At 40.8% G+C, this 13,102-nt stretch overlaps 1 protein-coding gene across 11 annotated transcripts in view; it reads right to left on the bottom strand.

Moving 5' to 3' along the window:
* The window catches only part of THEM4 (thioesterase superfamily member 4), a 62,068-nt gene that overhangs the window by 5,674 nt on the left and 43,292 nt on the right, over window positions 1-13,102 (bottom strand). For 10 of the 11 annotated variants that reach the window (XM_033196040.1, XM_033196041.1, XM_033196042.1 and 7 more), the window contains one exon: window positions 6,725-6,849. In XM_033196040.1, the coding sequence (XP_033051931.1) occupies window positions 6,725-6,849 (125 nt within the window). Of the gene's footprint in view, window positions 1-4,328; window positions 4,639-6,724; window positions 6,850-13,102 lie in introns of those variants that run through there. The other variant, XM_033196044.1, reaches the window with a different exon arrangement.

Genomic DNA, 13,102 nt, shown 5'->3' with positions numbered 1-13,102 from the left:
CCTCCCCGTCTGCACTTGGCCAGACTGCTATGCTCTGGAAGCACAAATGTGAGGACTGGGGAGGGCTGGCAGGAGGCGAGTGAACTGCCACAGTTCAAGGTTGGGCACATGTTCCCAGGGCAGCCAGCAGGGACCTTCATTTTCATTAAAGTCATTCATAATTGTGCATACACTATTTGGGGTGTGAATACTGGTCTAACAGAAGGTGCCCCAAGTTTAGTATATGAGCTGCAAAGCCACCTCCAACCTGTGCAGGTAGGCAACGTGTCATTTCTTACCCTGCTTCAGGGTTGCTCCTCCTGGCCTCCTGTAGGCAGCCCAAGAAGCCAGGAGCCACTAGGGCCAAGGGGGCAGCCCCAGCTCCTCACATGGAAAACAGGGTGGGAGGTTGCTGAGGGGCCCAGGGTGGATGCTGGTGCTGCTGTCACCTCTGCCATGTCTCCAATGGCTCCCTGAGGTGACTGAGGCACATCCTCCACTGAGCCTGTCTTTCTTCCATGATGATAGCTACCCAAGCACACCCTTGCTTCCATGACAGCCACCACTGCTTTCCCAGGATCGGGTGAAGAAGTTCCTCTCCCAAGAGTGAGGCTCACCTCTGGGTGCTCCCAGCAGGTGGGCCTGGGTTCCCACTGCTACGATGCTTAACAGACAGACACAGTTCTTTGGTTGTGGTCACACATGGGCACTTCTCCTAGTTCAGACTCTGCCACCCAAAGGGGCTGAACGGGGCCCATGTTGGAGGTGGGCCACTTCATGGCCCTGACTCTACAAACCCCTTCCCCTTCCAATTCTTGTCCCCTGCTCCTGCCTCTTTCTGCTCTCCTCCCTCCTGCTGCAACTCCCTCACTCCACGTAGGTGCTTCTAGACACATTCCAAAAACTGTGAATTGCTTCTCTTCGCCATCTTTTCTCCTCCCATGGAGCCTCTGCTATGTTGCCCAGGCTAGTCTCAAAATCCTGAACTCAAGCTACCAGCCTGTAGGCCCACCTACTCAGGAGGCTGAGGTAGGAGGATCACTTGAGCCCGAGTGGTTGAGGCTGCAGTGAGCTGTGATTGTGCCACGGCACTCCAGCCTGGGCAACAGTGTGACCCTGTCTCAAATCCATCCATCCATCCATCCATCCATCCATCCATCCATCCATACGGAGGAGCTTTTTGGCTTACTAGCTTGTTAAAAAATTAGAGAATTAAGTAAGATTCAGGTCACAGTACTGTAAGATTTTAGAGAGTTAAAGGTAAGTAGGATGAGTTTGAAAAAGTTCTGCTGGTGAAGGGAATGTTTAGGAAGGACCTGAGAAGGCAGAAATGGGAAAAAATATATATATTTTCAAGGTCCCTTGGTTGGGCAATTTTAATTTAAGCAATAAACAATATCTACAAAACATTTAAAACAAAATATCACACACGCGAGATTGATAGTTTCCAGACCACTTAATTTTAACAATTAAAAGTTTTATTTAGTATCAATACAAATAATATTTTCACATTTTTCTACTAGAAAAATCTTACAGTAGTATTTAAAGCGAGATCCGTGAAATTGAGCATGTCAGTTGCTGTTTTAATTTTGTAACGTGACTGACAAAGGGCTCCTGGTAGTACAAGTGTCAACTCTGCCATCTTCTTATTGTTTGGTTGTACTTGCTTTTTTTTTTTTTTGAGATAGGTCTCACTCTGTCACCCAGGCTAGGGTGCAGTGGCGCAATCTCGGCTTACCGTAACCTCCATCTCCTGGGTTCAAGTGATTCTCCTGCCTCAGCCTCCCAAGTAGCTGGGACTACAGGTGCCCATCACCATGCCCAGCTAATTTTTGTATTTTTAGTAGAGACAGGGTTTCACCATGTTGGCCAGGCTGGTCTCAAACTCCTGGCCTCAAGTGATCCACCTGCTTCAGCCTCCTGGAGTGCTGGGATTACAGGTGTGAGCCACTGTGCTCAGCCTGTACTTGTAGTTTTAGTATTATCTTTTTTGTTTTTTTAAATAGCTTTGTTTTGATAAAATTCATATAATACACAATTTACACATTTAAAGTGTACAATTCAATGGTTTTTGGTAAATTACAATAACCTTCTGAAGTTGTGGTAAAATATATGTAACATAAAATTCGCCATTTTAACCACTTTTAAGTATACAATTCAGTGGCAGGAATTACATTCACAATATTGTACAACCATTACCACTATTTCCAAAACGTAATCATCCCAACTCTGTACCTATTAAACAATAACTCCCCATTCCTGCCACTCCCCTGCCCCTGGTAACTTCTAATATATTTTCTGTCTACAATTTTGCTTATTCTAGATATTTCATGTAAATAGAATCATATAATATTTGTCCTTTTAAAATCTTATTTCACTAGCATAATGTGTTCAAGTTTAATCCATATTGTAGCATGTATCAGAACTTCATTCCTCTTTATGGCTGAATCATATTCTACTGTATGTATATATCACATTATGTTTATCTGCTCATCTGTAGATAGACATGTGGGTTGTTTCTACCTTTTGGCTATTATGAATAATTCTGCAACGAACACTGAAGTACAACGATTTGTTTAAATCCCTCTTTTCAGTTCCTTTGGGTATAAGCCTACCATTAGAATTGCTGGGTAATTCTGTTTAGCTTTTGGAGGAACTGCCAGAATGGTTGCATCATTTTGCATTCCAACCAGCAATGTATGAGGGTTCCAATCTCTGATTATTATTATTTTTGAGACAGGGTCTTGCTCTGTTGCCCAGGTTGGAGTGCAATGGCATGTTCATAGCTCACTGCAACCATGAACTCCTGGGCTCAAGCAATCCTTCCACTTCAGCCTCCCAAGTAGCTGGAACTACAGGCACCCATCACCATGCCTGGCTAATTTTCAAAATTTTTCTTTTGTAGAAATGGGGTCTTGCCATGTTGACCGGGCTGGTCTTGAACTCCTGGTTTCAAGGGATCCTCCCGCCTTGGCCTCCCAAAGTGCTAAGATTACAGGCATGAGTCACCACCCTCAGCCTAATCATTTAAAAATGTACAACTCATTGGCATTTAGTACATTCACAATGTTGTGCAACTACCACCTTTCTCTAGTTTTAAAACTTCTTTATCACCCTAGAAAAACGGTACTGTAAATAATCACTTAAATCACTTCCTGTTCTCTCCTCCATGACCACCACCCTCATTCCCCTAGCAAGCACTGTGTTAGTCCATTCTCACACTGCTATGAACTGCCCGAGACTGGGTAAATTTCTAAAGGAAAGAGGTTTAATTGACTCACAGTTCTCCATGGCTGGGGAGGACACAGGAGACTTACAATCATGGCAAAAAGGAAAGAAAACACATCCTTCCTGACACAGCAGCAGGAGGGAGAAGTGCTGAGCAAAGTGGGAAAAAGCCCTTTATAAAAGCATCAGATCTCATGAGAATGCACTCACTACCACTATAACAGCATGCAGGAACCACCCCCATGATCTAATCACCTCCCACAAGGTCCTGCCCCCAACACATGGGGATTACAATTTGGATTACAATTCAAGATGAGATTTTGGGTGGGAACACAGCCAAACCATATTAATCACTAATCCACTTTCTGTCTCTATGGAGTTGCCTATTCTAAACATAGTATTGTTTTCTTTCACTTAATGTGATGCTTTTGAGGTTTATCCAAGCTGCAGCATGTTTCAGTATTTCATTCCTTTGTATGGCTGAATAATAGTCTATTATATGTGTGTGTGTGTGTGTGTGTACCACAATTTGTTTATCCATTCATTCATTAATGGCCTTTTGGGTTGTTTCCACATTTTGGCTATTACAAATAATGCTGTTATAAACACTAGTGTACAAGCTTCTGTGTGGATGTATGTTTCATTTCTCTTGTATTTACACCTAGCAGTGGAATTGCTGGGTCATATGGTAACTTTTTGGGGAACTACCAAACTTTTCTGTAGCAGCTGCACTATTTTGTATTCACCCAGCAATGTATGAAGTTTCTATTTTTTTTTTATATCCTCCTTGACACTATCTTTCAAAATAAAAAATTATAGATTAGCCTGGCCAACATGGTGAAACCCCATCTCTACTAAAGATACACCAAAAAATTAGCCAGGTGTGGTGGCGGGTGCCTGTAATCTCAGTTACTCAGGAGGCTGAGGCAGGAGAATCACTTGAACCTGGGAGGCAGAGGTTACAGTGAGCCCAGGTCGCGCCATTGCATTCCAACCTAGGCAACAAGAGCGAAACTCCACCTCAAAACAATTATAATAATAAAATAAAATAATTATAGGCATTTTAGTAGGTGTGATCATTGTGGTTTTGATTTGCATTTTTCTAATGATTAGTGATGTTGAGGATCTTTTCATATACTTGTTAGCCATTTCCATATCTTCTTTGGAGAAATGTCCATTCAAGTTCTTTGCCCATTTTTAAACTGGGTTCTTTGTTGAGTTGTAAGAATTCCTTATATATTCTGAATGCTAACACCTTTTTGGCTGTTTTGGAAGGTCACTGTTGGCAGGCTTCTCCCTATGAGGATTCAGCAGTGAGGAAGCAGAGTATTCGGGGGACAACTGCTTCTTCTGGAGGGGAGAGAATGGGATGGAGTTCAACAGCAGCTCTTCATGTCAGACTTTTAGCAGGATTCAGCTTTATAAATATGCCTAAACAAACAAAATAACAGCAGATGATTATTTGTCAACTGACTTCAATCTGATGGACTACTCTAAATGGAAAGACATATACAAAAGAAGGATTAGATTCATATTTGTCCCTTCAGTCTATCTGTCCACTCTCATTTTGCAGCCAAATTAAGAATCAACTTTTGACTATCACAATACTGTATTACCTCTCCCTGGGTAACCAGGTCCTCACCACTTGGCCATTTCATGGTTCATTACTACTTCCATTAGAGATAGTCAAGGAAATGAAAAGAACTAAAATTACAAGAAAGCCATTTGGCACCTTTATGATATTGAAAGGTTTAGTGAGACAGGAAGTATAAACCACAGCCTGGAATGGAGTTCTTAAATTGACTGTGGATTTAAGTTATTATTTTCCACCTGCTCCTTTTATCCGTCATTCCTGCAAATGCTTCATACTTAAGAGGAAAAATAAATTTCTTAAACAAGATACAAAAAGCATTAGCCATAAAGAGAAAAATGTAATAAATGCAACTAAATTGACATTAAAAACTTCTGTTCATAAAGAAGATACCTTAAAGCAAATAAAAGGCAACTTACACACCATAAGGAGGTATGTGCGACTTATATATCCAACAAAAAAAATTGTTCTAATATAAAATATACAAAGAATGTCTATAAATCAGTAAGAAAATGAGAAATGAAAAAAAGCTAAACAAACAAAAATTTCACAGAATGGGAAAAAATATAGTCAATAAATATATGAAGAGACACTCAACCACACAAGTAATCAGAGAAATGCAAATCAAGATCACACCGAGAAGTCATTTTATAATCATTTGACTGGTAAAAATAATGAAGTCTGACTTCACTAATTGCTAGAGAAGATGGGAATCTAAAGAATCTCATATATTGCTGGTGGGAGTTTAATTTGGTACAGACTTAGAAAACAATTTTGCCTTCCTCTGTAAAGCTGAACACTCACAATACTCTACCACCTAGAAATCCTATTCCTAAGTATATGCCAAGCTCTTGCCCATGCACACCACCAGGAGACATGAACAAGAATGTTTATAGCAGCCCTGTTTGTAACAGTCAGAGGCCTGTCATCGGAAGAGAGACATTCATTGTGAGATAGTCACACATGGAGTATTACACAGTGGTACCAACAAGTGAACACAGTCAACAACACGGATGAACCTCAGTACTCCTGGGAAGTAACAGGTCATGTGTATGATTTTCCTGAGACAGTCTACACACACATAAGTACAGACATATATTTCTTATTTATGGCATCACAGTATTTCACCACTTTTTAATGGCACATACATACAATATAGTTTACAGGTGAGCTGTAGTTCTTTAACCAGTCTCCTATTGATGGATAGCTATGTTTGCCATGTTTTGCCATTTTTGTTTTTTTTGCTATTGCAAATAATGTTGCATGAGTGACACAATCACTGGAACCTGATAGCAATCTAACACATTATAATTTTGCAGTGATTATACCTGTGAGATAAAGTCCTGGAGGTGGGTTAAAGGACACATCACTTTGTAAATTTTTTTTTTTTTTTGAGACAAGGTCTGGCTCTGTCACCCAGGCTGCAGTGCAGAGAGGTGCGATCTCAGCTCACTGCAACCTCTGTCTCCTGGGCTCAAGGGATCCTCCTACCTCAGTCTCCCAAGTAGCTGGGACTACAGGCGCACACCACCACGCCCAGCTAATTTTTTGTGTGTTTTGTAGAGATGGGGTCTTGCTGTGTTGCCAAGGCTGGTCTCGAACTCCTGGGCTCAAGTGATCTTTCCACCTCACCCTACCAAAGTGCTGGGACTACAGGCATGAGCTTCTGCATTGGGCTGTAATTTTGATAGATGTTGGCAACTCGCCCTTTACTAGCAATGTATAAGAATATCTTTAACTTGTTTTTTGCATGACAGGGAATTAAGAATTTTTTGGCATGTGTGGGTTACAATACCCGGGCAAAAAACCAAACCAAACCAAAACACCCCCCTGACCCCCACAAAACCCACATCAACCCACCAACCAACCAAAACTACCAACCCAACCCAACTAAACCCCAAGAAAGAGATAAGACCAGCTTCTTACTTGTTGCCTCTGAGTATAGGGTCTTCTCATCAACACTCTGAACATTACAGGAAACAAAAAATTTCCTTCCTTCAACTTTATCAAGTTGGCTATTTATCGTAACAGCAGAGCAAAGAGGGATAGGTCTGCAGAATAAAAAGAAAAAGGAAAAAAATCAGTTTTTATCTGACTTATGTAACATTAAAAGATGATCAAGTACATGACAAGGGGTAGAAATTTATGACACCTGACAACGAGTATTGACTGCCTTAAACAATATATTCCTCAAGGGCTCTGACACCAAGAGCCTCTCAAGCTCCCCTTCTCCCAAGCACCACTGCTCTCAGGTGGCTCCTGGGCTACAGTCCCTGGATGTCTCTCTGGGCTTGTTTCAAAGGGATCATCAGGAATTCCAGCTCTGTGATGGCAGAGACTATCCCATCTGGAGATCTACTGCAAAGTCCTAAGGGAGCTGAAATCCTTTAAAGAAGTGAAAACAGGGCCAACAGATGGTCCCAGGCAGCTTCTCTCATTTCTTCTGTCATAGTCAACATTACTCATCCAATTCTGAGTAATGGTCACTAGACAGACACCTAATAACAACAAATTGCTGGTAACAGCTTACTGCTCTAAGTCAGTACTGTCCAACAGAACTTTCTGTGATGATACAAATGTTCCATATCTGAGCTGTCCAATATGGTAGCCACATGTGCCTAATGAGCACTTGAAATGTAGCTAGCATAACTGAGAAGTTGAGTCCTTAAATTTATTTAATTTGCATTAATTTATACTTAACTTTAAATAGCTACATGTGACTAGTGGCTACAGACGTTTCTAGGAATCCTGGAGATACATATCACAATGAAAAGGATATCTCTTTAAAGCTGAAATTTCAGTTGGTTGAAACAGAAGGTAGAGCACGGAAATGTGTTTCGTGCTCCTATGGTACTACCAAGCAGATGATGGAACTACTCCAGGTAGGAAGGAAGTTATCACTGTGATGATCTCTCTGCCCAGTTTTCCTTTCAATGACCTTTTAATACTTCTACTCCCATTAGCTTTTCCTTTGCTCTTTTGTTGAGCCAATTCAACATTTACTAAGAACCAGGGGACATCAGGTGTTCTCACCAGCCCAGAATCTCCCTTTTCTACTAACATGACTGTCTTCATTTATCCATCCCCTACCCTCCCTTCATTCTCTTCATCTCTCTCTTTGATACACTCATGTACCCGTTTTGTTAGGGAACCACCTCTCCCTCATTCTTGGGCTAAGAATGAGGGAGAGGTGGTTCCCTAACAAAACGGGTACATGAGTGTATCAAAGAGAGAGATGAAGAGAATGAAGGGAGGGTAGGGGATGGATAAATGACTGGCATTGAATAATGATCCCCCTACTCCACATACACATAGTGACCAGTTGTGGGGGTGGGCACAGGCCGAAACAGTCAATCCTGGAACTTGTGCTGGAGCCCTTGGGTTGGGTTCTTTTTCTCTGAGGTGCTAGGCTTACAAGACACAGGGCTGGCTGGCCTGGCTGGTGGCCATTGTGCCACTACACTGGGAAAGGCTACGGGAGGATGAAGCAGATCTAGAAGAAAATGTGGCTGAGATTCCTAATGACATCACTGAATACCTGCTCTCAGCCACACCTGACTTCTTAACCATACAAGCCAATATGTTCCCTTTTTTGCTTAAGCTAGTGAGAGTTAAGAGTTGCCCTTGTAACAGAAAGTCCTAGACTAGTAAAGAGACTAACAGAAAATGTTTCAGAAAATACAAAATAATGTAACAACTATAAAGCATAATTTTCTAAATGTAACTAATATTTAGGCACAGATCAATTTGGTTGGGACAGGAAACTGGCTTTAGCTTGTTTTCCTTCATTTAGCTAGAACACTTAATTAGATTTGTATTAGAGGCAGAAAAGTGGTAACAAAGATAAAAGTAATATTTAAAAAGAAAAAAATTTCTTTTTTTTTTTTTAAGACGGAGTCTCACTCTGTCGCCCAGACTGGAGTGCAGTGGCTGGATCTCAGCTCACTGCAAGCTCCGCCTCCCGGGTTTACGCCATTCTCCTGCCTCAGCCTCCGGAGTAGCTGGGACTACAGGCACCCGCCACCTCGCCCGGCTAGTTTTTTGTATTTTTTAGTAGAGACGGGGTTTCACCGTGTTAGCCAGGATGGTCTCGAACTCCTGACCTCGTGATCCGCCCGTCTCGGCCTCCCAAAGTGCTGGGATTACAGGCTTGAGCCACCGCGCCCGGCGGAAAAAAATTTCTTTTATTATGTTTATATATGTCTACACACACACACACACACACACACACACACACACCAGAAAGGCATAACAAAGCCAAAAGATAACTCTTTGAAAAGACTAATAATCTCTGGCAAGATAGATCAAGACAATGAGAAACAGCATACATAAATACTATTGGGGTTAAAAAGAATATAGATTTAGCTGAATTTTTTTAAAAATTGAGAATATTTTGAATATTATGAATAACTTTATGTCAATACATTTGAAAATGCAGATGAAATAGAAAAAATTTCAAAAATTTATTAAAACTAAGAATAAAACTATTAGAAAGCCTGAATAGTTAAGTAAAGAGGACACTGAGACTCTAAGAGGAAGGAGTCTCACTCTGAAACGAGCTTGGGTCTCTCAATCACTTCATGGGGGTAAAACCCTCACTGACCAGGATAACCACATGGGACTATTAGGTAAACCAAAAAAGCCTATAGGTTTAAAGTAGTGAGATGTAGGAGTTACCCTAGCTAATGTTACTCTAATTTACTATAGTTTTTTTTTAAAAGTTCTTTTATTTTTTTACCTCAAGTTCAATGTGGCCAGAACAGTGGCTTGTAAGGCTCTGATTCTGTAAAATCTATTGAGACTTAATTTATAAGCCAATACATGATCAATTTTTGCAAATGTGTGCTGGGAAAAAAAAAATTGTGCTGTTCTCTAATTATTGGATACAGACTTCTATGTTTGTCTAATAAACCATACTTGTTATCTTGTGGTGTTTAAGTTCTCCATTTTCTTTTTTTTTTTTTTTTTTGAGATGGAGTCTTGTTCTGTCACCCAGGCTGGAGTGCAGTGGTGCGATCTCGGTTCACTGCAACCTCTGCCTCCTGGGTTCAAGCGATTCTCCTGCCTCAGCCTCCTGAGTAGCTGGGATTACAGGCGTGTGCCACCATGCCCAGCTAATTTTTTGTATTTCTAGTAGAGATGGGGTTTCACCGTGTTCGCTAGGATGGTCTCAATCTCTGATCTCATGATCCACCCCTTGGCCTCCCAAGGCGCTGGGATTACAGGCTTGAGCCACCGTGCCTGGCCTAAATCCTCCATTTTCTAATTGTTTTTTCTTTTTTTGGAGACAGGGTCTCAGTATGTTGCTCAGGCTGCAGTTCAGTGACTATTCACAGGAGTTATCATAGCACACTGCAGCCTCGCACCCCTGGACTAAAGCAATCCTCTGCCTTAGCCTCCCAAATAGCTGGGACTACAGATGTGCACCACCTCACTTGGCTCTGAATTTTTTTTTTTTTTTGGTCTGCTTGACCTATCAATAATTGAGAACAGGCTGGGCGCTGTGGCTCACACCTGTAATCCTAGCACTTTGGGAGGCCAAGGTGGGCAGATCACAGGGTCAGGAGACCAGCCTGGCCAGCATGGTGAAACCCTGTCTCTACTAAAAATAGAAAAAAATTAGCCAGGCATGGTGGCGGGTGCCTGCAGCTACTGGGGAGGCTGAGGCAGGAGAATTGCTTGAATCCAGCAGGCGGAGGTTGCCGTAAGCTGAGCTCGCACCGCTGCACTCCAGCCTGGGTGACAGAGACTCTGTCAAAAAAAAAAAAAAAATTGAGAACAATGTGTTGGAATCTCCCACTATATAAAGGTGGATTAGTCAACTTCTCCCTATGATTATATCAATTTTATTTATACTCTTTATTAGATGCATATTTAGAATTGCCTACTATTGAACTGAACCTTTTATTATTACAAAGTAGCCTTCTCCATCCCCAATATTACTTTTTTGACAGTTAACTATTTTTCTGATCCCAGCTTTCTTCTGGTTAACTTCTGTGTAGCATATTTTCTCTTCCTTTTAAATTTTTTGGTGTCATTTAAAAAATATGCCTCATATAGTTTCTAGTTTTTTACATTTAAAAATTCAATTTTATAATCTGTCTTTGAACTGATGGTTTGGTCTATTTATAGAGAGTCATTACTGATTTATTTAGACTTATTCCTATCCTCTGATTTAGGCTTATTTGACTTGCTTTTTCTAACCATTTTTTCCTTGCTTTTTAAAAAATTGAGTTTTACTACTTGTTTGATCTTGTACTGTTTTAGATATTATACACTCATTTTCTCTTAATCATTCTCTACACTGAAAAATATGAGGATATATAAACATTAACTCTGTTCATCTCCTCCCAAACTACATGCTATTGTTATCCAGTATTTTAGCTGTCCTTTGTTAATCACTATAATTTATTTATTGTAAATTTTAATTTTTATTATTTTTAGAGACGGGTTCTCCATCTGTCCCCCAGGCTGGAGTGCAGTGGCGCACTCATAGCTTACTGCAACCTTGAACTCTTGGGCTCTAGCGATCTTCCTGCCTCAACCTCCCAAGTAGCTAGGACCACAGGCACGAGCCACTGCAACACACCAATCCTCAGAATTTAGACATCAACATTTATGCTTACAGACTCTATTTAGATTTTAGTTATCTACATGTTTACCAATTCATTTGCTCATGATTCCTGCTTTCATCCTCCTGCCTGTTGGGATTGCTTTCCTTCTTTCTAAAGTCCACCATTTAGGAGCTCCCTGGGTGTTGCCCTGCTGTTCCATAAATTCTCTCCATTTGTTTGAATGACAGCACCTTCATTTTGCCCTCATTTTTGAACTTTAGCTGTGCAGAGAGCATGATTTTAGATTGACATTTTCTTTCGGCAGATGTTTTATTGTCTTCTGGCTTCTACTGTTGCTATTGAGAGGTTTACTGCCAGTGTAACGGTGCCCTCTTACTTCTAAAAAGAGTGCTCTGCAATGGCTGCTCTGTCTTAGCTCTGCTTTTAAGATCTCTTTGTCTTAAGTATTCTCCAATTTCTCTATAATGTCTCTAGATATACTTTTAAAATCTAGCTTGATATATATTGCTTTCTATATTGTCAATTCATGATTTTCTTTAGCTCTTGAATATGCTGACCCATTATTTCCTTAAATACTCGGATCTCTTTGATTCTCTTTATTCTATTTTTCTAGGACTCTAATTAGCATGTTAGATCTTTTTTTTTGTCCAATATAGCTTACGCTCTCTATATTTTCCATTTCCTTTTTTCTCTGTGCTGGATTCAGGGTAGTTTTTTTTCCTCTCTCTCTGCTAAATCTAGATCTGAAAATAATAATTAAAAAGCCTCATTTAGGCCAGGCATGGTGGCTCACGCCTGTAATCCCTGCACTTTGGGAAGCCGAGGTGGATGGATCATGAGGCCAGGAGTTCGAGACCAGCCTGACAAACATGGCAAAACCCCATATCTACTAAAAGTACAAAAATTAGCCGGGCATGGTGGTATGCACCTGTAATCTCAGTGACTCAGGAGGCTGAGGCAGGAGAATCACTTGAACCTGGGAGGTGGAGGTTGCAGTGAGCCGAGATTGCACCACTGACTCCAGCCTGGGTAAAAGAGAGACTCCGTCTCAAAAAAAAAAAAAAAAAAAAGCTTCATTTAACATATTAAGCTGCTAGCTCTAAATATATTAACTGTGATCCTCAAAGTATCTTTTTAAGAAAATTATTATTGTCTTTGGTTAATGGATGAGGAAACTGAGGCCCAGAGAGGTTAGGTAATTTGCTAAAGCTATATGGCTATTTGGTGGCACACGTCATCAGTCTGATTCAAAGTTCTGCTTCCCATTTTGCACTTGAGCTTCTTTCATCTGTCAAATGACTTAGTTGAGGTGGGCATGTTGATGTATTTATGGGATATATCTCAATACCACACTAGAACAATGGGTGACTAATTTAGTGTTTTTAGTAATACAACCACCACCACCATCACTGAGCATATGGATCTGATAAATGAACTCTTGATTAAATTTCAGTGGAAGGGGAAAATAACTTGTAGGGAGAAATGATTTGAAGGTTTACTGGACTGTGAGATTATAAAAATCATGAGAGTTTGTATTAGTTTGTTTTCATGCTACTATAAAGAACTACCTGAGACTGGGTAATTTATAAAGAACAGAGGTTTAATTGACTTACGGTTCTGCATGGCCGGGGAGGCTTCAAGAGACAATCATGGTAAAGGTGAAGGGGAAGGGGAGGCAAGACACATTTTACATGGCGGCGGGGGCGGGGAGAGAGAGAGAGAGAGAGCG

This window comes from Trachypithecus francoisi, unplaced genomic scaffold, assembly GCF_009764315.1.
Source record: "Trachypithecus francoisi isolate TF-2019V2 unplaced genomic scaffold, Tfra_2.0 Lachesis_group5, whole genome shotgun sequence".
Taxonomy (NCBI): Eukaryota; Metazoa; Chordata; class Mammalia; order Primates; family Cercopithecidae; genus Trachypithecus; species Trachypithecus francoisi.
Note: the sequence above shows the minus strand (reverse complement) of the source record. Positions and strands in the feature narration are given on the sequence as shown.